This window comes from Manis pentadactyla, chromosome 5 (genome assembly GCF_030020395.1).
Source record: "Manis pentadactyla isolate mManPen7 chromosome 5, mManPen7.hap1, whole genome shotgun sequence".
In the NCBI taxonomy this organism is placed as follows: Eukaryota; Metazoa; Chordata; class Mammalia; order Pholidota; family Manidae; genus Manis; species Manis pentadactyla.
Window position 1 is genome coordinate 157,118,501 of NC_080023.1, and position 24,426 is coordinate 157,142,926.

Genomic DNA, 24,426 nt, shown 5'->3' on the forward strand with positions numbered 1-24,426 from the left:
CCTAGTCCCACCTCAACAGATCTAGTACATTGACCTCTTCTTGTCCCTTGCTACCAATCTACTCACCAGGTCCTGGGGAAGCTGCCTTTGTGATAATGTTAACAATAGTAAGAAGACCAGTGATAGATATTGTTACTTTGCAGCTGTCTAATGCATTATCCCAGTTACCTTTCATAATCTCTCTTCCCCCTAAACAGAATCCAGAGTTAGAAAGGACTTAGAGATCATCTGCATTCACAGGTACGAAAACTGAAATGGAAAGAAGGGAAGAAATTTACCCCAGACTGCACAATAAGTTAATGGCAGGGGCATGACTCAAACCTGTAGCTCCTGACTGCCATGTCAGTGCCCATTTTGCCATACCTGTCCTTTCCCACTGCCACCCAGTCTATTCTCTTACCTCCTGGACCACTGCAGTGGTTCCTAACTGGTCCTCCCTGCCTCGGGTCCCTCCACATCAGTTTGTTCTTTCTATACATATAGCCAGATTATTATTTGTAAGCAAGGCCTTGATCTTGTCTTTCCCCTCCTAATAGAACTTGCCCATCCTTCAACTTGAAGGGGCACTGGTTCCTTGTTCGGCCACCAAATGAAGACCCAATCTTTTGAAAATATCTAGTGATAGAGAACACCTAACTCCCCAGGTGGTTCCTTCCATTCTTGGATAGCTGGGACTGTTAGAGAGTTCTTTATAGTAAGCTGAAATTGTCATCCTGAATGTCCACCCACTGGGACAGAGTGGAATTCCTTCACGTCTATTCAGTCAGAAAATATGTAGTCAGTGTTTAATACAGGCCAGGTCCTAGGTGAACTAGATGCCCAGGGGAACAGAAAGATAAACTAGACATGGACCCTTTCCTCAGACAGTGTGGCCTAGGGGTTTGCAGAATTTTTTGTTTATTAGGCCCAAATAATAAGAAACAAATCAAATCCCCTTTCTGTATGATACCTCTTCAGCTATTTAGAGATAGCCACTACAGCCCCCTTATGCTTTCCCTTCTCTAAGTTATTTAAATAATTCATCGCATAATCTGGCATCCAGTTCATCAGCATTCTGGTCTCTTCCTCTAGACTTGTTCCAGTGTGACAGTGTTGCCCTCAGAATGTGAGGCCTAGAGCTGAGCCCCGTGATTAATCTAGATTCTTTCTATCCTGTATTTTGGGCACTTGATCATTTGAAACTGCACTGCCAATATGGCAGCCACTAGCCCCAGGTGGCTATTTAAATTTAAAGTACTTAAATGAAATTAAAAATTCAGTTTCTCAGTTGTACACGCCAATTTCAAATGTTCAACAGCCACAGGTGGCTATCAAATCAGACAATGCAGATTCAGGATATTTCCATCATCACAGAAAGTTCTATGGGACTGCTCTGGTTTGGACCAAAGGGCAAGAGTTTATATGTATTCTGTGTGGCCCATTCTCTTGTTAGTCCCAGCTCAGCCCCAAGGCTGCTAAGATCTTTTGGAAACTAATTTTGGTTTCCAGTGTGTTTGTTGTCCCTTCCAAATTCATGACAACAGTAGATTTGATTAGTGTCTCTTGCCTTCCCCTGTTTCACCTAAAACCACTGATGAAAATGCTTAGCAGAGCAGAAGGGGCTGCAACAGAGCCCATTCACACTCCAGCCCCATGTGGCCATCACGTAGCAGTTTAACAACTTAGGCTTACATACTTGGCCCTGTGTGCTGGGCACTGGGTACACATAGGGAGACATAAGACAGCAAGTTAAATAGAGTCTTGCTGCGACGGGGGCTCTCTTCGTTCAGATGCCTTTGTTTTGCATTCGTGGCAGCTTCTGTCTGGTCTATGATAGTTAAAAATACAGGCTTGGGAATCAGCTTCCTGGATTTGGATCCTGGTTCTACCACTTTACAAGCTATGTAATATCTTTGTGTTCCAGTTTCCTAATGTATAAAGGAGGGATAAGAGTAACCTCTTTCCCACAGTGTTATTGTGGGGTTAAATGAGTTAGTACAAGTAAAGCTTTAGAACAGTGCCCAGAATATAGTAAGTGCTCCAAACACATTAGTTATCATTAATTATTATTATTAATTATATATTTTTTCTCCTGGACAAGTCATGCTCAGTCTTGCTTTGGGGCCTCAGCTCCCTCAGCTCTGCTCTTAGTTTGTGGAAGTCCCTTGAGGTCCCAACCAGGCTTCCCCTCCTTGATTTCTTACCTTCCAAGCTGCTCATTTGGCACTGAGTATCCTATACTGGAGGCGGGGATCACAGTGAAGAACACGAATAATTGTTGGGCTTCATCTTGGCTCTGTGCTGCCTTGGTAGAGATCTAGGCCCTGCTTCTCATCTGAAATGGGGATAATCACAACTGCCACGTAGGACTGTGGTCAGGTCTAAGTAAGACAAGGGTGAAAGCGCCTGCATTTAGTAGGCCTTAACCTGCCTCCTGACTTGCAGGAAAACCCCCAAAAATGCATGACACTCGTTTCTTCTCCCACATCTCTATGCTTTATTCCGTATCTAACAAAGGATTCATGCCTTTCTGGAGGCCCTGGCCATGTCCTAGGAGCCCCGGGGCAGGAATTCCCTCGGCTTCTTGTCTGTGGAATGGGGACAACCAGTCGGTGCCCCCAGCTTCTTCCTGCTGCTATCCCGAGCTTGCTAGGCTTGGGTTAGTGACTCTCTTCCCAAGCCTCAGTTTATACTCAAAATAGGACCTGAAAGAGAGCCTATAAAGGCCCTGGTGGTGATAGCCCTAATTTAGAGAGGCTCTTTACTTTGGGCGTGCCTGCGCTGCGGAGGGTGGGCGGCGGGTTCCCAGAGGCAGGGGCCGACTCCGGAGGTTCCCCCAGAAGGTCCGGAGGTAATACGGCTTGAGACAGGGCTGGAATGTGCCGCGCGATCTTCCGCGAGCCCCGGCCGCGGGAACAATGAGAGGGCGGCAGGGAGGCGGGTGGGCGTCGGTCAGGACCGAGGTGGAGGTAGAGGAGGCCCGGGAGCTGGGCGCTGGGCTGTGGGGTTAGCCCGGGGCACTGGGCCGAGAGCCCAGGAGTCCTAGCCAGGGAGAACCGAGGTCGGCTCCGGCCGGGGGCCGGGAGGAGGCGGCGGCGGGGCCCGAGCCCACCGGGCTGGGGCGCGGGGCGAGCAGGCCCGGGGTGGGGTCTCTCTCCCTCGCCCTGCCGCTTGCTCCCGGCCGCTGAGCTCCGCCAAAGCTCAGGTAGGCGCCGGCCGGGGGCCCACGTGGGGAGGCGGGCGGCGGGCCACGAGTGCCAGGCTGGCTCGCGGGACTCAGCCGCCTCTTCTCCTCCCCTCCCCCGGGGCCGGCGCGGCTGCTCCCGACGCGCGGCCCGGGCTCCGGCGACTCCCGCGGCCCCGGCGGTTCCGGCGGCGGCGACGCTTCCCCGGCTGTTCGCGGCTCGCCGCCGATCCTCGCTCGCTCGCCGGCGGCCGCTCGGGCTGCAGGGATCGTCGCCGCCGCCCCGGGGGGAACCGGCCGGGGCGGGGCGGGGGGGTTGCCGGGTGTAGGGGGCGGGCGGGGAGGGGGCTGAGCGCCGTGGGAGGGAGAGGGAGCGAGCGGGCGAGCGAGCGGGGCATTTCTGCGCAGCGAGCGCGCCTCGGAGCCCGCCCGGGCGACGGCCGGACGCACGGACCGAGGACAGACAGCGCCCGGAAGCCGCGCTGCCGCCGCCGCCAGGTTAGCCGTCCGCGCCGCCCTCCGCGGCCCCCTCGGGATCCCGCGCCTGTTATGTGTGGAGTGATCACCAAGGGCTCCGGGCTGGGTTCCACTCCTCAAGCACTGACAGGCCGGCGGGCAGGCTCTGGGGGCCGGACACCCCTGGGGGTGGGGGTGGGCGCCCGAGCCACGAGGCCCCGGCCTCGGTTCGGGCGTCTCAGTACTGGTGCCCGTTTGTGTGTCGGGGTCTCAGAAGCCGGGTGTGTGTTGGGTGTGAATGTGTGTGTGCCCGTGACTCTGTGCAAGTGGATGCTCAGTGCGTGCGCGCGTGCGTGCGTGTGTGGCCGGGTGTGCATCTGTGTGTGAGGGTGTGTGCCCCGTATGTCTCCGCGTCTGGACTGGGTGATGTGTGTGTATGTGGGCAAGGGTGCGTCTGCCCGTGAACGTCTCTATGAGAGGGTGTGTCCGAATGTGTAGTCGAGTGTGTGTGTACATCTGGATGAGGGTGTGTGCCAGTGGCTTCGCTTGTGGCTGGAGCCTGTCGCGGTATGTGTGTGTGTCGCTGTCTGAGCGCCAGTATGACTCCCCGTGTGTGCGCGTGTGAGGGCGGGTGTGCACCCGCGTAGCCCCCGTGTGCGTGTGCGCGGCTTTGTCTCCGCACTGCCGGGAGGAAGGGGTGCGGGCGGCGGCCAAGGCGCTGCCGTTGCTGGGAGCTGGACACCTGGCCGGGGCGGTGGGTGGCGGCGGCCGGGGGGAACGTCCCCGCCTCGCGGAGACCCTTCTGGCAGGTGGGCGGCCACTCCCCAGGGCCCACAGGGTGCTGGGCTGACAGCGGTGCCCGAGTACCTGGCCCAGCTGGAATGGAGGGCGTGTCCAGCCTGAAGCCCAAGGTGTGTGAGTGGGGGAGGGGGGAAGGGGAGAGAGGGTGTGTGTTGGGAGTGCTGACAGCGGCGAGTGCGGTCCCCAGGCTGGTGACCCAGTCTGTTCAGGAGTCCATTTCCTGTCCGGGTGAGGGGACCGTTGCCCAGAACCAGACTGGGCCTGGCCAGGTCAGCCACACTCCCACCTTTACCCCTGCTACTTCCCCAGGGGTAGAACCGCACCTTAGGTGCCCTGAAAGGGGGAGGAAGAACCACTGTCTTAAAGGGCCAGGGCCCCCTGTTCCAAGGAATTCCCCTTTGGGAGACCTCTACTTTGAGAGAGGTCTCTGGGTGTGTGTTTTCCCCATGTATAAGTGCAATGCATGCATTGCTAGAGCTATAGTTTGTGTGCATGTGTGTGTTCTCCTTGCTGTATATTTCTTGTGCATTTGTATAAATAAGTATATTTTATCAGTGAACAGTGAATAATGTATCTCTTGATGTATATGTGTATGTGTTTTTATAAGTTTGGGTATATTGTTTTTATGTACATATAGTTGTTTGTATATTAGTGAGTCTGTGTATGTGGGTTTGCGAGAAAAGTGGCATTTTGCTGCTAATTGGAGTAGGACAGAAAAACTCTGTCAGGGCCACTGTATTTTAGAAAAACTGGGTGAAAAGGTGGTTTGGGAATTTTGTCCCTGGCTTTGTGGTTTTCAGAAGCTAGTACTGAAATGTAGGTGGATTGGGAGTAGACTGGATACCAGGATAGAGAGAACCTGAGACTGTTCTCGGAGGAAGGAATTGTTCTGGAAGTATATCCAAGGATAAGAATTCTTTCTCCACTTCCAATTCTCCTTCCTCTAACTTCACCTCCCCTTCTGCTAAGCTTGTCAGGATGAAGTGCACAGGCTTTGGAGTGTAAAGGGAGGGAGCCCGGAGTGTAAAAGAAAGGCGGGTGGATGGGTTACAGGATTGGGGGCCAACAACAGATTTCCACAATTCTTAAAATGTTTCCCTGCCAAAGGCAGCAGAAGTTGGGCTTGTGTCCCCTTCCCAAAACCTCCCAGGATGGGGAAGGCTCTGGCCTGGAGCTCAGGAACCCTGGAGTCTGGTTCAGGGGTTTCCTTTTGACTTTGGTCAAACCCTTTCTGTGCTTATCTTTCACTCAGCATGTTTTTATTGAGCTTCTCTTGAATAAGAGTCTGAGCCCCCTAAGCCTCAGTTTCCCTGGTGGAGCAGCTAGCAAACTGGATTCTGGGTTTTGAGGCCCCTTTCTTTTCTCAGAGTGCTAGAGTTTGTTTCATTGTTACCCAGATTTAAGAATTTACTCTCCTAGCCCCAGGATCCAGGCCCCAGTCCCCAGTCCCCACTCCCCATTGCCCCATTCTCAAAATATGGTCACCCCACCAGCAACATCAGGGTCACTTGGGATCTTGTGAGGAATGCAAATTTTGAGGGCTCCCACTAGACCTACTTAATTAATAATTCTGGGGATGGGCTTAGCAGTCCCTCTTTTAACAAACACGGGTGATTTCTGATGAGCTTTAGAGCTCAAGAGCTGCAGAAGGGAGCCAGATCCTCCTACAGGTTGACGCATGTGGAAAGTTCTGCCCACCCCCTGCCCCCTGTCCCTGAAGTAGCCCGCAGCACTAGCCTGGCAGGTAGAAGTTCTGGTTTCAAGTCCCAAGTCTTTCTTCTGATCTTGGGCAAATCACCCCTTCAGTGAATAATGCAATGATGCACTGACAATATTTGCTCTGGGCCAGGTTCAGAGCGAGGGGTTTCCCTCCTCGGCTCAGTTTCTCCACTCCTTACCTTGACCTAGAAGACCTGCAGGATCAAGTTCCTGCCCACCTCTGTGGAAACCAGTCTCTGGCCTTCTTTTCATTCATCCAGGCACCGTCAACTCTTTTGGCTCTGGGATTTTGCACATGCTGTTCCCTCTGTCTAGCACACTTTGCCCTGCTACTTATCTTGGTTAACTCACACTGTTCAGATTTCAGCTGAGACTCACTTTCTCAGGGCAGCCTTCATCAGCTCCCTAGGATGTCAGTTTTTCCTGGTATATGTTCTTAAAGCTCCCAGTATGTCATAGCATTTATAAAAATTTGTAATTATACATGAACTTGTTAGTTGTTTGTCTGTGTCCCTTCACTGGATGGCAAATACCATGTGGGCAGGAACTTGCTTATCAGTCTTTCTGGTGAACCCACACATTGCCTGGCTTACGATTAGTGTTCAATAAATTTGTTGAATGTATGACTTTATAAAATGGGGGATTGTACTAAATGATACCCAGAGTGTCCTCTCAGGTCCTGACATTAGAATATCTAAACAGGCCTCAGATTTTTTGGAACTGGATTTATTTTTCTTTTCTACTACTACATCTCCTGGCCATAGATTTGAGCCCTTGTGTGCTTGGGCCCATGGAGGGCTCTGCTCTGGGAGTGGCAGGAGAAAGCTCTTCAGGAGGCACAGCCTTGGTTATTTTCTGTGTCCTTCTGGATTAGTATCCTGTAAGAAAGAGGAGGAAGAACATTAAATAAGGAATCTAAAGATCTGGGTCCATGCTAGTTATGTGGCTGTGGGAGAGTCACTTTTCCTTCCTTGTTCATTTTCTCTTCTGTATATTGGCATGGATGGTGTGCCTAATATTGGTTACTAGCACTGGTTCTAGAGTCATTTGGGCTTTGCTGCATATTAGTTGGGTGGATTTGGGCAATTTTAACTTCATCTTTTAATTTCCTCATGTGTAAAGTAGGATGAATAATAGTATCTGTTTCACACAGTTGTTTTGAGAATGAAATGAGGTCACATACATGGAATGCTTTGCACAGTACTGAGCACATAGTAAACATTCAGTACATTTTATCAATTACTACTATTATGGCTGCTCTACAGTTCAGTTCAACATTCTTGAATGAACTTGTGCATGGCCCCAGAACTATGAAAACAGAATTTTATACAACAGTATTCACAGGATGGGCATGGGGGCAGACATGTACAGTGTACAAGGTGCCAAGCTATTCATGGAGGAAAAGGCTTCATGGAGGAAAGAGATGGTGTTTGGCTGGATTTTATCTTCCAAGTAGTTGGAGCAGCATGTGTCAAGGCACCATGACTTGTTAGGGAAACTAAATAGTTACATGTGGTTAGAGAAGAAGTTGGAGTGTGGTGGGGACAGGTGGGGTGGGTGGCTGGAGAGGGTGTTTGAGGCTAGATCTGACTCAGGCTTAAGAGCTTGAGTCCTACAGGTGGTGGGGAGCTGGGGAAGAGGATTAAGCTAGCCAGGAAGAATCAGATTTGCATTTCAAAAACATAACTCTCCAGGTGGTGGTAAGGGAAGGCCCAGGTGGAGAGGGGGGACTGTTGTCTGGTGACATGGTGAGGGTGCTTGTTTACATGATGTAAAGGCCCAGTGGGATGCATAGAGACCTAGAACACGGAAGAAGCACAGCTGATGGACTTCAGGCCAGCCTGGGCCAGGGAGGTGAAAGAGAGAAGACAATGATTTTCCCAGGCCTCTAGACCCAATTAACCTACAAGGCTGCTTGCTGATTGAGTGGGAATCTGAAAACTGGAATTTAAGAGTCCCAGGTTTGTTACTCAGTGGACTCAGAGTGCATTAATTACCGAGGGCTGCTTAATAGAGTACCACAATCTATGTGGCTTAACAAAACAGCTATTTATTCTCTCACTCTTCTGGAGCTACATGTCAGAAAGAAATCCTGGTGTCTGCAGGGCTCGTCCTTTCTGAAGGCTCTGAGGGAGGAGTCTGTTCCATGGCTCTCTCCTAGCTTCTGGGAGTTGCCAGCAATCCTTGGTGCTCCTTGGTTGGCGGCTACATCTGCCTGTGTTGTCACAGGGCTTTCTCCCTGTGTGTCTCTATGTCATCTCTTTTATAAGAACATCAGTCATACTGTATTTAGGACCTACCCTAATCTAGTATGACTTCATTTTATTTTAACTAATTAACATCTGCAAAAACTCTATCTCCAAATAAGGTCACATTCTGAGGTTCTGGGTAGACATGAATTTGGGGATTCATGGCACATATAAGAAGGTGGAGAACTATTCAACCTGGCCCATACAGGAAGCTGGAAAAGAATGAACCTCTTGGAGTCCCACAAACTCAGGTCCAAATCCAGACTTTGCAGTGGAACAGCCACAAACCTTAGAGTAGATCAGTTACTTTTTCTCAGCAGCTTCCTCTTCTATGAAATGGAGACAACAGGCCCTGCCGCGTTGTGTCATGGTGGTGAGGCTTGGTCAGGTTAACAGATGCGAGCAAGCATAGTGAGGGGACACCCATTAGGCACCCAGGAATTATTACTTCCTCTTCAGCTCTCCCTTCTCCGCACTTAGTAGCTCAGCTGGTACAGGTCACTTTCCTCGTCTGCCAAATGTGAACAGTCATCACCCAGCTCTACCTACCTCCCTGGATTGTGAATCCTGGGGGATGAAGAGAAAGCTCTTTGTAAGTTGTTTAAGAGTTTGTTGCAGTGACTTTTAATTCTAATCATCATCATGATAATGACCCTTGGCCATTGCCACCTCCCCTGCATTCTCAGCAGAGCCCAGCCCAGTCCAGCCCATTCCTTTCTGAGGCAAGTCCTCTTTGCCCCTTGGTGCTCAGAAGTATCACACAGCTGCTGTCAGAGTTGGGAGACCCTCAGAGACGGTGCTTGCCCTTCATCACCCTCGTCAGCCAGAAGAGGGAAACATGCTCTGAGAGAAGCGACCCCCCGGAGGTCCTGGAGCTGGTCAGTGGCAATCAAGAGTGCCTTGTTATGGCTCCTGTTTACGATCTGAACAGTACTTTCCCCCTGTTTGCAACTGTAGGCCCGAAGCAGGACCTCTGGGCAAGTGGAGGCCTGGGGAGGGCTCTGCACAGGGCCTGGAGGTGGGGACCCCATGGAGAAGTCCTGCTGAGTCAGGAAAGAATCTCAAGCAAGGGGGTCCCTGAGTCCTGAGTGTGTGGGCAGTGCCTCTGCAGGCCGAACTGGCAGGTTGGTTGTTCCTGTTCTCTGCCTGGCTCTAGCCTTCGCTGCCTGCTTCCCCGGGAGGAGGCCGCTGCAGGCAGACAGCAGCAGTGCCTGGAGCCAGAGTCTGGAGGTGACCCAAGGCTTCAGAGTCCCTGCTGACAGCCAGGGTGGTGCTTCTCAGCGGGCTGGGTCCCTCTAACCCTTGCCTTGGCAGGCCTAGGGGAGGATCTGGAAAAGAGAGCAGGCTGATTGTCTTGGCAGTGTCCCTGAGGTCATCTTCCTTTCTCCCAAGCTGGGGGAGCCCGGCCCCTCCTCATTCCTTTACCTTCCTTCCTCCCTCCTCTTCTCAGCTTCCTCTCAGTCTCTTCTCCTGCCTTCCCCTCCTCCCTCTCCCCAAGTTCTCTCCGATTTAAGGGCTAAAGATAAAGCCTCTGGACCCAGTACAAGTGGGTGCTTTGGGGAATGCGTGCGGCTACCTATGAATTAGAAAGCCTAGAGTCTTCCTCATCAGAGGCTCACTCTGGCGACTGATAAACAACTGCTTACATTTCTTAGCTTACCAAGTGCCAGGCCCCGTGCTAAGTACTTTATATACCTTATGTTTTCTAATCCTTGCAGCTATCCAGTGAGGCAGAGATTATGATCCCCATTTCATTAACGGAGGCTAAATAACTCACCCAAGGCCTACCCAATCCTCAGCCAGCAAGTGGCACAGTTGGGATTTGAATCTAGACCTAGACCTATCCAAAGCCCATGGGTGCTCTTGAGACTTTCCTATACTGCTCTGGATGGGCCTATGAGAATGTTTACAGGCCCGCAGAGGGATGCACACTTGTTCAAATTCAGAGAAGAAATTCTCGGCTCAGAGAGTAGGGTCTCCTATCCACATCTCCTGTCTCCCAGGCCTGTGCTGTCACTCCCTCAGGGACTGGCCTTCCTGTAGTGTCAGTCCGGGGGCTGGCCAAGGCTCTGAGCCCCTCTGGTTCTAGGCAGCTTGCCACCTGTGGGAGATACCTGCATCAGGGGCAGGTGACAGGGCAGGTCTGAAGGTACTTGACTTTTTCCCTAGATGTTTTGTCATTGGCTTCCTTAGTTTTTCAATGATTATCTTGAGTCTTCTAGTTAAAAAAGCTTACCATCTGCAGAGAGAGATTGTCATCCCAGAAGGGTGTTTAGGGGCTCGGAGATCCTCAGTCAGGCTCAGTGGTGGGTGTTGGGGAGGGAGGCAGAGGTTGGAGTCAGGAAACCCAAGTTCAGGAGTACATTTGTGCTAGAAAGGAAAAGAAAGGAAGCCAGAGCTGGCTAAGGGCCAGAGCAAGACAGCCTGAAGAGGAAAGGAGCCTCTAGGCCAGTGTTGATAGGAAACCTTTCACTGCAAGTTCAGCCAAGGAGTCCAGACTTCTCCCAGGCATGGCTTCTGATCTCCAAATGCCACTTCTGAATCTGAGCAGCTGAGGTCAGCTTGCTGGCTCTCCACCCACCTCCACCATGACCATGATCATGGTCATTTTGAGCAGGTGGCTCAGCCAGAAGGAACCTTGATTAATGAACAGTGGTTTTCAGGCTTACAGCCATGAGCCCTCTCTTTATAGGCAATGAAGCAGAAATTCAATATGTGAAACAGCTAAAGAGAGAGCAGCTAAGCACCATCCTCCCCCACCACCCAGGGTTCCTTCAAGCAGGAATTCTCAAACTCTGTTCCCCCAAGAGCAGCAAAGAAGAGTTATTAAAAAACACTCTTACAGGACTCACCCCAGAGATTCAAACTCAGTGGCTCCCTACAAGGGTGGGATCTGGGGTGGGGCCCTGGAATCAGCCTGTTTTAACTGTCTTCCCAGGAAGCAACTGACACAGTGGTTCTCAGATTGCGCTTGGAGAATGCTGTTCTCAAATGTTCATGAACTTCTGAAACTGCAGGCACAATTTTGAGAGTGTGCCTTGATCTTGGGAGAAGATCCATGGGTACCACCTGAATCTTTGAATCATGACCCTTAAGAGTTTAGAATGGCTGTCCTCACTGTTGTGTTGTAGAGTGGGAACCTAATGACTGCAGCAGGGTCACCAGGGAGCAAATGGCAGAGTCAGGCATCTAAGGCAGATCTCTCCCACCTCTTAGCACATTGCTGTTTTTGAGTGAAGGCGCTGATGGGATGGACCATTCCCTTTCCTTGTCTGGGCCTCAGTTTTTCCAGCTGTAAAATGGGGGTTGGGCAGGATAAGCCCAAGGTCCCATGTAGCTTTCCTCTGTGGTTCTGGAAGCCAGGTCACCTGGTGCCCAATTCGCATCCTTTCCCTTTTCCTTTCTGCCTCCCCAACTTCATCCCCTCTGGTGGAACTACCCCCTTCCTGTAGTGTATCCGTATAGAGCCTGGATTCTAGCCCCTTGAGTCCCTCCTGTTAAGCCACATGCCCAGATGCCCAGTCCTTTCTCTCTCTTTGTGTCCACTCACCATAAATGAACCAGGTGCCTGTGTGTCTGGGGACACTCAAAGTGGCCCGTCTTCAAGGTCAGACACCAGGGGCCAGTGTCAAGGGGTGGAGCTTAGAGAATGTTTCCTGAGGCTCCTGGGACGCACCCAGTACTTAATTTATGTCTTTGCCCCAGATCCCTGGGTTGCTCTACCAAGAATACCACCCCCCAATCCCCTTCCCCAATCACTGTTGAAATCCTGTCTGCCTTCTCAAGGCTCAGCTCAGATGCTCACCTCTTTCACACAAAGCCACCTGAGCCCTCCCATTCCTGTTCCCACAATGAAAAGTTGTTTTTCCCTCCCCTGCCCTCCCTCAGCACCTTATTGTTCCCCTCTGAGGACAAGTTCTCCTTGGTCTTAGCTTTGTCCTGGGACATGGGTTGTCTCTCTTGTCAGATGGTGAGCATTAAGATGTCTCATGCATCATGCTTTCCTCCCCAGCACCTAGCACAGGGCTTTGCAAAGAGCAGGTGCTTAAAAGAAGGTTATTAAGTTTTACTTGCAGACTGCCTCTGGCCCTAGGCTGGGTTGGTTTCTCTGGAGCCCTTGTGGCCCCCTCACTGGAAGAGCACAACTTCTCACATATCCCCACTGTTTTTTGTGGATTGGAGGGAGGCCAAGTAGGGCAGTGGGTAAGAACCTAAATTTCAATCATGACTCTGCCATTTTCTGGCTCTGTGACATTAGGCAAGTCACTTCATTCCTCTGAGCCTCAGTTTGCTTGGCTTGAAGGGGTAGGAATGACAAGGCTACTGGAGGCTCGGGAAGATTACCTGAAATGATATGTGTAAAATGCTGAGATCTGAGCATTGTAAAAAATATATGGTCAGTAAACAATTATGATTCATTATTTTTCAATTAATGGTTATTGTCATTGCTGTTTCAGCAGATACCTACTATATTTTGAACTGTCATGCTGGGGGGTGAGAATAAGAGATAGAGAAAAATCATCATAGGAGTTCCTTGGTCTCTAGGGTCTTAAGGTTAAGTAGGGCAGAAAGACTACTGCAGTAGTAGCATCTGGTGAGTGATCAGTGTAGACCCCATAAGGGGAGTCAGGGAGAAAATACTCCCTGTGGAGGTAAAGGAGGGGAGCTCTAGGCGGCAGATGGGATGGTGGGGCTCACACTTGAAGAGCTGCAGGAAGGATGCAGGAAAGGGCAGAGTGGAAGTAGAGGCAGCTCCAGCATCTCCGTACAGAAGCACCCCAGATGGACACGGAGCTTCAAGATTTGTTTTGCCCAAAAAGAATTTGGGGGATTGATAGCTCATGATGCCATTACTGAGATTGAGAGTGAGAAAACATTGGAAAAGTGGGGCAGACAAGTTGGGGCTTTATGGAGGAGTCAGTGGGCACCAGGGAGCAGGGAGGGCCTTTGTCCCTCTGCCCAGGTTTGAGGTGAGAAAGGTCAGGGGTGGGCTACAGTCCTGGGTTGCAGGCTCACGTTGGAGTCTATTCCATAATAACAGGCCCACCTGTTTATTTGGGCAGGGTCAAGATCTGAACTCTAGTCTGTCTGAAGTTAAAGCACAAATTGATCCCAGAAGTGTTAGAATCTCTAAATATCAGAGCTGGCCAGCAGGAGACATGATCCCTTGATCCACCCTCCTCACCCCCACATTACACAGATGGGAAGCAGAGGATTCACCCACCCCAACACCATGCGAACTGGCCACAGGGAGTTAGTGTCAGCCCGCCGGAGGCAGGCTGTAGGCCTAGGCCTGTGTTAGGGGTGAGGGAAGAGGGTGAGGAGGGGGATGAAACCAGAGCAGGGGTGTAAATGACAACCATTTTCAATTAACCATTAATTGAAAAATAATGAATCATAATTGTTTACTGACCATATATTTTTTACAATGCTCAGGTCTCAGCAGGGGTGTAAATGACAAGCGCATGTCAGACTGGGAGCAGCTGGTTGCCAGGGTGTGTGTGTGACCCCTCTGAGTGGGATGTGAGCGGGCTGGAGCTGCCATCATTCTGGGCTTTCCTTCCCGGAAAGGAAAAAGGCCCACATAGGTGGGAGCCAGGGGAATACTGGGAGGTGGGGAGAACTCAGGGGGTGGCCTGAGAAGGGGAGGCTGTTGCCAAGCAGCAAGAGGCACAGTGTGGCAGCAGCACAGAGCATCCCAGTGTCTGTGGGCCTGGCCCGGTACTTGATACCATAGTGGTATCTCTCCCATTGAAGTCCCAGGGCTGGGTGCTCAAAGCCATGTTCCTGGCATGCCTAGTTCTGGTCTCAGTGAGGTTCTGGGGTCAAAGGCGTCAGGGAGAGGCCCAGCCCTGGGTAAGCTGCCTTTTGCCTTCCTGCATTTCTTCTCCATCAGGCTGTCTGTCTGTCTAGTCTATTTTTTCCAGTTCACCCTGCCCCCTTGTTTGTTAATTAAAAATATTTACTGAGCTCCTATGTGCCAGGTTCCTACCCCTGACCTATGGAACTTAAGCCTGAGCATGAGGGCTGTCACACACTGGTAGGATGGGATGGGAAGGAGGTGGCGAGGGGGGTCACAAATCTCCCCTTTCTCCCTGTACACTGACTCTTTCCTCATCTATCCCTTTCCAAGTCCCCTACCCCTATGTGGGACTTTTTGCTGCAACTGCCTCCTGCAGAAATGGAAACCCGTCAGAGTTAATTGTTAAACCTAATAGCTGGTAAGAGTTTCACCCTGCTGGGCTAGTGGGAGGGGGCTGAGCGCTAGCTGTGCTCCCTAGGAGAGGGGTGGAGCCACCAGGCTTTTCTGGCCTGTACCAGCCACCTTTTCCCTACTCTGGAATCTGCCTCCAGGGCCTGTTCCTCCCCGCCTTCTAGGGGGCAGGCTGTCTCTTGGGTCCTTTCCCCTGGTTCCTCCTGAGGTGGCCCTGGGAGGTGAGTGCTGGCTCTGGTGCTGGTCCAGGGGCCTAGGGGTGAGTGCTCTCAGGACAGGCATGGGGCTGGGGGTGGGGGGTCAGGGCACCTAGCCTCAGGGGCCCACCCAGAGGGCAGGCAGCCCAAAGACCTTGGTGGCTGTGTTTCCTGCCCAGTAGGGGGAGGGTGGGGATGGCACCACCAGTGGCCTCAGCCCTGTACACAGGACCGCCACCCGGTGCAAGTTAAACCGTGCCTTTCTGCTCCTCTCCTTTTTTTTTAACCCTGTTCCCTGGGTGTCCTATTCTGGGCCGTTCTCTGCCACTAGACTGGGGGAAGAGGGGCTCCTGAGAATAGTGGCAAAGGCTTATTTCTTCCTTTAGAAAGCTGACCTCTAGACAGGGCTTCTGTCGAGCTTTAGGGACAGAGCTCAGGCTTCCAAGACAGGCCTGGGGTCAAAGCCAGATGACCCTGGGCAGGTGGCCCACGTCTGAGACACAGTGTTATTCTCTGAACAGGGGGTACCCTGAGCCCTTTGTCACCATCACTATGAATGTAACAGGCACCAGACAATAATAAGCTCAGAAGTTAGTTGAATGGACCGGATCATTCCATTCGGATTCACCTTTACCTTGGGAAGCCGAGCTCTAGCTCAGGGCCCTGGAGGCCACCAGCCCTACTCTTTAGAGTTATGCTGCCCCTTGGCATAGCCACTACCTCACATGGCTGCTGAGCACCTGAAATGTGGCTACTGCCACTGAGGAACTGGGGATTTAATCTGATTTGAATTAATTTCATATATAAAAAGAATACTCCATTCACTTATCAAAAAACTTCTGCATATGTTTGGGAACTTAGATTGATGAATATACTTTTTCAGTTGTAAAGGCTAAGGGAATCTAAATACCCTAAGAAAATTTAACATCAGAATTGAGATGTGCTCTAAATGTAAGATATATGTCAGCTTTAGAAGACTTATTATGAAAAGAAAGAATAGCTCAATATTTTTTATATCGATTACATGTTGAAATGGACATCTTGGGTTAAATAAATATACTGTATTATTAAAATTAATTTCACCTATTCCTTTGAACTTTAAAAAATGCAACTACTAAAAAATTTTCAATTGCATACGTGGCTTACATTTTATTTCTATTGGACAGAGCTGTTCTAACCCAGAGGGTTGAGTTGGACATATTTGAATAATAATACATGATTTATAAGGACTAGTTATTTAGAGAGGCTTGTGGGGTAAAGGTCATACTCCCCACTCACTGATCCCTAGATCTGGACCTCACCCTGAGGTGGGATGTTATCCTGGCTAACCGCATGGCCTCACGGATAGGAATAGGACTTCTGAGGTCAAATGAAGAGTCCTTTGTCTGAGTGGCCATGCCACTTACTTGCTCTGTGTGTGACCTTGGGCAAGTCACTTCACTTTCCTAAAGCTTAGTCTGTCATCTGTCAATCTAGATCAGTGTAGGGATTTAATCTCAATCAATTAAATCATTGATTGAGGGGATTACCTGAGATATAATCCAAGTGCAACATTTTGCACAATGCCTGGTGTATATGAGCGGTCAGGTATTTGCTGTAGTGGCGGCTGCTGTCAGTTAGTTGTGTGGGATGTTGAAAGTGCGTCTGTCAGCTTGGATTCTCTTGTCCTGTGTCTGAGGAGACAGAAGCCAGAGGGAGAGGAAGAGGAGCTCAGAGAGCTTGAGGGTGGACTTGGGAACGAGGATTCCGCTGGGGGTGAGGGAGGTGCTTTGTTCATTACCGCAGGAGATACCTCGCCCTTGAGGAAGCTCCTTGATCTTCTGCTTTCATAAGTGATCAGGCAGAGATATGTGCTCATTTTACAGGTGAGGAAGCTGAGGCCTGTTGAGGGGAAGTAAACTTGGCTACAGAGCCAGAACCCAAATGTAGGACCTCCCAGCCCTAGTGTGGTAATATTGGAGAGCCAGGGTTAAGAGGCCACCTTCTGGGGTTGTAGGAGGAGGGCCTGACCAGGAGTCCAGAGCATGTGAAGAACGGTTATGATAAGTCTCTTGTAACTGGAAGGGATCCCAGCACCATTCGGTACAATAATCTCATTCTTGAGTTGGAGAAACAGAGCTGAGTGTGTATGTGTGTGTGACCTGCCTAGGGTGTGTGATCACTGAGAGAGTTGGTGGCCAAGCTGAAACTGTTTCTGTTTGTGTAGATCCAGCCCCCAGCTCAGCCCTGGCAGGACGGATGGCCCTGCTTGTCAGCCCCTTCTTCTCCTGCCCAGTCCACAGCGAGGGCTTCTGAGAAAGGCTTTTGTTTTACTAGCTCCTTTTGGCTTCCTTGCAAGGTAGCTTTGCACCCCTCCCCAACATCTGCCCAGATTTGCATGTGTCCCTTTTCCAGGCTTAAGGGGCCCTGAAATCTGAAGCTTCTCCATACATCTGCCTTCTGGATGTCCATGGGAGACACCATGGGCTTTTTGCATCAAGGAGGCCTTGGTTCAAATCCCTCTTCTACTGTTAATGCTATCTGTGGTCTTGGCCAAGTCACTTGTAATTTTTTAGTGTCACCTTCCTCTTCTGAAAATCAGGAACCAAAATGGTGTGCATCAACCTAATGTCTAAGAATCTGAACTCTGGGTCTCACCCCTGCACCGATTCACTGTAATGGTCCTCAGTGAGTTACTTTACCTCTCTGGGTTTCAGTTTACACATCCGTAAATGGAGCTGTTACCTCCTGGATCCTTTGTCACCATCACTATGAATATAACAGGCACCAGACAATAATAAGCTCAGAAGAAGTTTGTTGAGGCACCGTGCTGAGCTCTCCACATGCGCCATCTCATTTAATCCTCCTGTTAGCCCTGGAAGCAGGCTAACTTCTGTTTTCCAAATGAGGAAACCAAGGCTCAGAGAAGCAAAGTGACTTGCTCTAGGCCACATGGCTGGAGAGTGGTGGAGCCAGTTTTCAAACCAGGTCTGTGTGACTGCAGAGCCCAAACCTATAACCATTGTACTGCATTGCCTCCTAGACATGCTCACTGCCTGGTCTCCCAGGCTTAGCCTGGGTGCTACGAGACAGTGGATGGGGAAGCATGTTGTATGCTGCTGGGTGACTCATGTTGCAGCTGGAGTGGTCGTGTCCTGAGGCCTGTGCCAACCTCCAGAACTGGGGCCCAGAGAGAAGGCACCAGGGCACACAGCTTCTGCTGGTCCAACCTCAGCTCAGTTGACCTTTGTGTCCACCTGATTCTGTGTTCTTTATGAAGTGGAGACACCTCATGCCTCCCGGAGATTTACTGTTCTGAGTGTGTGAGTCCAGGGGAGTGGATGTTTCTCTAACAATCCTGCCCTGTTGTGTACTTGGCCTGCCTGCAGTTGAGGCGTAAAGATGATTGAAAAGGGACTTAAGTACTCTGTGAATTAATTAGACCAGAACAGAATATTAATGGGACCACTGGGTCCACTCATATTTATTACACAGGTGGGGAAACTGAGGCAAGGATAGGCCAAGTTGAGAGAACAATGTTTTTTTTTTTCCTGGGACCTGGAGGCCATGGGACTGACTTGGAAAGAACTGCCTGAACATAGGCAGGCCTCTCCTCTCCCTCGTGCCCCGCCATCCAGTCTTCTACCGCCTATTAAAGAACTCTTGAATCCATCCATTTCTTTCTAGCTTTTCTGCAACCATCCCAGTCTGGGCACTGTCACAAGCTCCCTGGACAGCCCCAGAACTCCTACCACATAGACCCAGATCTTCTCTTGCCTGTTTCCACTTCATTCTCTACCCTACACATTGGTGATTTCCCACTGCTCTTAGAATCAAGGCTGAACTCTTTACCTTGGCCTCCAAGGCCCTTCAAGGCCTGGCCCCTGCTGGCCGCTTCAGCCTCATAGTCGTTACTTTCCCTTTGGCTCTCTGCGGAGTCACACGGCCTCTCTGTTTAACAGGTTCAGCAACTTCCCTAAGGTTCCTCAGAGAGTCAGATGCCAGCCTCTCAATTTCCAGCTCCATGCTGGGTCCATGAACTCAGTTCAGAGGAGCTAACATTGTTTCCTCCTTCTAGGTGCCTGATTGACGTCTTTACCCCAGGGAGCTGGTGTGGACGGAGGAGGGTGAGTGTTAAAAAGGCACAGCCTAATTCTTTTGCTCAAGTTGGACAAATTGGTCTTCCAGGCCCTCAGGCTGTCTAGTTTGACGTATTTTAGTGCTGGGGAAACAGGAGGGTTTGTCTGGGCCACAGATTTTTGGTGGGTTTAAAAAAGGGGGATCAGTGCTGAGAGTCTTCTCTGGTTTTGGCTCATTTTGAGTTAGGAACTGAAATATATGGCCATCAAGTACCTCTGTGTTAGACGGGCCCTTTGCCTATATTGTTTCTCCATGCCACCATGGCTGGTGATGGATGGCCTTGGGCCTGGAAGCCGAAGCCACTGACCCTGCAGCTCTTGTTTTCTTTGCTTTAGCCACTCCTAGATTGTAGGTTCTGGGGAGGGTGTTTTCATTCTGGTTCCGCCATTGCCTGCCAAGTGACCTTGGCAGCTACCTTCCTTTCTGTTGGCCTGGGGTCATATATACATACTCAGGGCAGAGGGTGGGGGGGTGAGAATCAGTGAGTTATTTTCTGACTTTCCAGCAGGGAAACCCCCTTTTCAAGTGAACCCAAAAGAATCCCAATGTACAAAACAGCTAAAAGCTTTACAGCTGTGGTCTAGTTGGGGTAGGCCTGGGGGACTCTAATTGGCTAATTCCTTAGCCCCAGCAGCTCCCAGATAATGATACAGAAGCCTTCCTTGGCTCTGCGTAAGACACTTTGCAAACCACTGGCCTGACGTGTGTTGGAGCACCTTTCCAACTTGGAGGTTCTGTGACTCTGGCAGGGTGAGGGTGTAGACAGGAAGCTGGGCAGAGGCATTGAATTTAAACTGTTTGGGAAATTGTGAAGTAATATGCAAATGTCATTGTGGGATTATTATTTTAGAAATGCATAACTGCCAGGGCTGTGATGTCATTCTAAAATCCCCTGTTTTTTATTTTTAATTAGATGTGAGGCACCTCTGTACCTCTGGGGGTACAAATGTGTGTGTGTGTTTTATGGAGCAGGGGTAAAGGGGGGTGAGGTGGGGCTGAGCCAGGCTGGGGCAGGTAAACTAAAAGCCAAACAGAGCTGGGAGCATGTTGCTCCTGGGGGCGGGGAGGAGTAGTTGGTGGCTTTAGCTGCAGTTAAAAGGAGTGATTTGACTTTTTCCTGCCAGCGCATGGGCCCCATGAAGATCTCTGGGCAGGAAGCACTGCAAACAAGGACTCCTCTGTCCACAGCCACGGCACAGCCAGGACGGAGGGGTGGGTTAGGAGTTCCCAGGAGGAGGCCTTGCTGGTCTTTCCCTGACATTTGGGCAAATGGGTAGGGAGAAGGGGAACTAAGTGTTTATGTACCCAGAGGAGGGGGTGTGTGGTGAGGGGAGGCAGAGGTTGGTTCATACAGTTATTCTTCAAGCCCTCCAAGAAACCAGGCTCAGGTGACTGTAGGGATTAGAGCCGAGAAAGATGAGACTCCAGGTATTAACCGCCATCAGTTTACTGGAGGAGATAGGAAATGTGAGAGATATTTCACAGGCAGCCTGGTGCAGTGGAAATCATTGCCTATAAGGACAAAGCCCTGCATTCTAGTCCTTGCTGTGACGCTGATTGCTCTGTGGCCTTGGCCTTATCATTTCGCCTTTCTGGCCCTCACTTTTCTCTTCTGTAGAATGCAAGGGGACACCTCCGCCTTGGCTACTTATTAATGCTCTCCGAGTAGCAATTAGAATAGGGTATTTCAAATCTTTTGGGGCAGCAGAATTCCAATATGTAAGTATTTGTAATATAACTGTGGTCAAATTCACAGCAGTTTATTCATACTCTTGTTGCTCTTCTTACTGCTCTTTGTTCTGTGGATGTTTTTGGAGGTGCCTCTGCAGATTCCCAGGGTTTCAGGAAGCAGTGTCTGAAGAACACTGGGTTAGGATGACTTTTGAGAACATGCTTTGTAGACTGTCCCTTGCAGCCCAGATGATAGGGCTTGTGCCAGAATGCACAGGAGCAGTTTTAGTACAGTCTTCTGCCCTGCCCTGCCCATGGCCGGCACAAACCTTATCTTGTTGAGGGCCTATATAATTGGGCGTGGCTTTTTCAGAAACAAGTAACAAAAACTCAGCCCAAAGTGGCTTAAATCAGAAAGGGATTTAATGGATCCTGGGGGCAGTTCCTGGAATCAAAAGATGAGAAATCAGGTGGCCTCTCCATCTCTCTCCCATCACTGCTTGTCTCTATGCCTTTATTAGGAACTCTGCCATCATTAGGCTGTCCACTGCCCCAGTTAGAAACCCAAAAGAGAGCATTTCTAGGATCTTTGTATCAGTCCAAGGGAAGGACTCTGGTTCGATCATTGTTACTGGGGTATAGGGACATTCTGAGTGGAGTCCTGGGTTTTAGGAGAATGAACACCTTATAGACCTGCAAAGGGCCACAATTCCCCTCTTCAGTAATATTAATACAAATTCCTAAAAGTGCTTTCAAATTTTTCTTCAAACAACCGCAGTGGAAACTTGAGGGAAGAGTGTGATGTAGCAGTAGGAGCCCCCTTGGTTTCAAAGGATGGAAGAATGGCAGTTCTTTTTATTGACCTGGACCCAGTGTATCAGAGGCATTATCACCCATTTCGCAGATGATGAAGCTGAGGTTCAGAGAAGGAAAATGATACAAGCACAATTGTCTCATGGAAGGTGGCTGCATCATTATCTCTTGCAGGAAGGGGTGGAAGTGTGGGAGATGCGATCAGGAGAAACCCCCCACCGCCCATCCCTGGCTCTTGCTCCCTCCTCCTCCCCCTATAGCAGGGCTCTGAGATGCTGGCTGTGGCTACTCTGTTTGCTCCCAGCCTCTCCCCAGTGTGGATAGAGATCATTCCCCCTGGTTTGCTGCCTGCCTGAAAGCTAGAGGGGCTCTCTCTGGGGGGCCCAGGCCCCACAAATATCATCCAGACAAGGCCAAAATGTCCAGCATTCCCTCTGTGACCCCTGTTGTCTCTGGGATCCCTAGATTCCTCCAGTCCTTCTTGGAGGGATTCCAATGTTTCTGTAGAAGGGAAAGAGGTAGAGAATGGCAGGGGAATTCATTCACTGGGGTTTTATTCATCCCTATATCACCTGGCTCATGCTTGGACTAGAATGCATGTCCCTTACATTTTTTCCTACAGAGGGCTTTCCTGTTCATCATGTCATCATATTTTCCCCATAATCCTGAGAGGTAAGGCAAGGAAAGTATAATCACTCCCTTTTATGGGTGGTTAGCTGAGGCTCAGAGAAGGTATGACTTCTACAAGGTCACACAGCTAATAAGTGGCAGAGCAGAGCTAGAAGATAGAAGCCAGTATCCAGGAATCCTGAACTCTCTTCCCATTGCTCAGGGCTGCTTGGCCACTGGGACAGCCTCTGGGGCTCACTCTTTGGACCCGCCAGTATATGGGAATCATGTCCCTAGTTCAGACCTTCCAACCTTCCTATGGTCTGCAGAATAATTGTTATGAATTTATTCTTCAAACAACCGCAGTGGAAACTTGAGGGAAGAGTGTGATGTAGCAGTAGGAGCCCCCTTGGTTTCAAAGGATGGAAGAATGGCAGTTCTTTTTATTGACCTGGACCCAGTGTTGAATTTAAGGGTTATGAATTTAAGGGGTCCCAGTCCAGCCTCAACCTCTGTTCTTGCCTATCTTGGCTGACATAACAGGCTGGCCTTTTTCTTCCAACAAGTTGTGGTGGATGAGATTCGCCATTTGTTGGGGATCCCTCTGTGGGATGTTGGAGGCCTGTGTTTCAGCCTGCTGCCCAGGAGGTAGATGAGGAAACCGAGGTCAGGGTCTGCAGAGTCGCTGCAATCAGGGTAGCTAGAGAGGTAAGGCTGGCAGGCTTGCGTTTGGGTCGGCCTGACACGGTAGGCCCTTTCCCAGAAAACCCACAGCTTTATTCCACTGAGTGGATCACAGTGTCCACTGAGTGTTTACATATTGCTCCATTTCTGCCCCAGAGAAATTCTTCTTAGGGGTACCCTGGGATTTCCCAGAAAAGCAGTGTCTAGGCCAAACCAGGGAGAGCCCTGTGTTCCTAAGGAGCATTGGGGGCTGTAGCTCAGTGTCTGCGAAGAATAACTGGGATCCTGGAGGTAGATGGAGGGTGATAGTTGCACAACTCTGTGAATATAGTGTTGGCATGTTCTTTACCTCCAGGCCTCCCTGGAGTTGGTGGCAGCAGGGAGTAAAGGCACCAAGACTGGTCTCTTGGGCCTTATGTGGGCCTGTGGAAGCAGAGTTGGTCTCTGGAACTTATTGCTGATCAAGGTTAGCTTCCCCATTTGGTATGTGGGGAAACTAAGACTCAGACTAGGAAAGTAACTGGCATCAGTTGTTAACTGTAGCCAGCCCTGGATGCAAAGAGGGAAGCCAACAGTGGAGTGGGGAGAGCATTAAAAAACTAGATAGCAAACACTGTCTTCAGTGATGTGTTCCTGAGAAGGTCTCAGGAAAGATCTGAATAAGTGACCCGAGCAGGTCCCTTCCTCTCTGGGCCTTCATTTCCCCTTCTGGATCCACCCTCTGTAGTCACCTGTACTCCTGATATTCTCTGGGTAGTGAGTTGAGACGTATGGTTGCCAAGCTTTGCTGGCAGTTCAGTTGCCTCTTTTGTCAACAGGGACAACAAAATCAGCCAGTCCTACTTACCTCAAGGATTGCTACCACAGGGGTCAGTGAAGTGACCCATCACTTCAGGGCCACATCAGGCTTTGGCAAATGGGAGTCACTCTAACAGGCAGTGGAAAAAAACTGAAAAGAGCTTGAACTCTAGACTCGGACAGACTTGGCTGGAGACTTCTGCTCCACCATCTCCTGTGTGAATTTGAATGAGACACTGCATTTCTCTATGCTTTAGTTTTATCATCTGTAAAATGGAGAAGTAATAGTTCTTACTTTGGAGGCTATGGAGCCCTAATGAGAGAGTGCAGGCAACACACATGGTACTGTGCCTGGCATATAGTCGAGTGCTTGATAACTGCTGTTACTGTGCTGTTGATAACCATAATGATGATGACTGACACTTAGAGACTGGGATTCTGTGGGGGTCAGCTGAGCTACATACGACTGGCAGTGTTACTACTAATCTCATATCTAGTACTTTACAGTTTTAAAGCGTGCTCACATCCATTACTGTGTGTGGCCCTCGGAGCACTCCTTAAGGGAGGTGGGAAGGCAGTCACCTCCATTTCACAAGTGCAGTCATGAGTCTTGAAGCAAAGTGGCTTGTCCTCAATTTCAGCTCATCTTCAGCTTTGGGGGCTCGACTCCTGGCCAAAGGAGCTATGGGAGCAGCCCCAGGTCTGGCAGCACTGACAGGCAAGTGGGGAGTGACGGTTACTCACTCTGATTGTTAACTAATTAAGTTTTGGAGATTGAGTGAGTGACTGAATAGATGACAGAGTGACTGGTGTGACGGCCTTGCCAAGTCACAGCAACACACACACAGGCCTTGTAGTCTGTACATTCAGGGTGATTAGGGGCAACCTGTCTCTCATTTTTGGGCCCTGGATTTCTGAAGCTCTGGGCCAACA

The 24,426-nt window shown here is 50.2% G+C and overlaps 1 protein-coding gene across 6 annotated transcripts in view; it reads left to right on the forward strand.

Moving 5' to 3' along the window:
- Positions 1–24,426, forward strand: part of EPB41L1 (erythrocyte membrane protein band 4.1 like 1) — a 144,236-nt gene that overhangs the window by 23,893 nt on the left and 95,917 nt on the right. The window contains exons 1-2 of one of the 6 annotated variants that reach the window (XM_036902413.2): positions 2,946–3,184; positions 18,857–18,905. Coding sequence is in view for 1 of the 6 variants with exons in the window: in XM_057502953.1 (XP_057358936.1) it covers positions 20,188–20,191 (4 nt within the window). In the remaining 5 variants the exon portion in view is untranslated. Of the gene's footprint in view, positions 1–2,945; positions 3,185–3,514; positions 3,662–4,421; positions 4,531–14,748; positions 14,824–18,856; positions 18,906–20,042; positions 20,192–24,426 lie in introns of those variants that run through there. The other 5 variants (XM_036902410.2, XM_036902412.2, XM_036902411.2 and 2 more) reach the window with 5 other exon arrangements.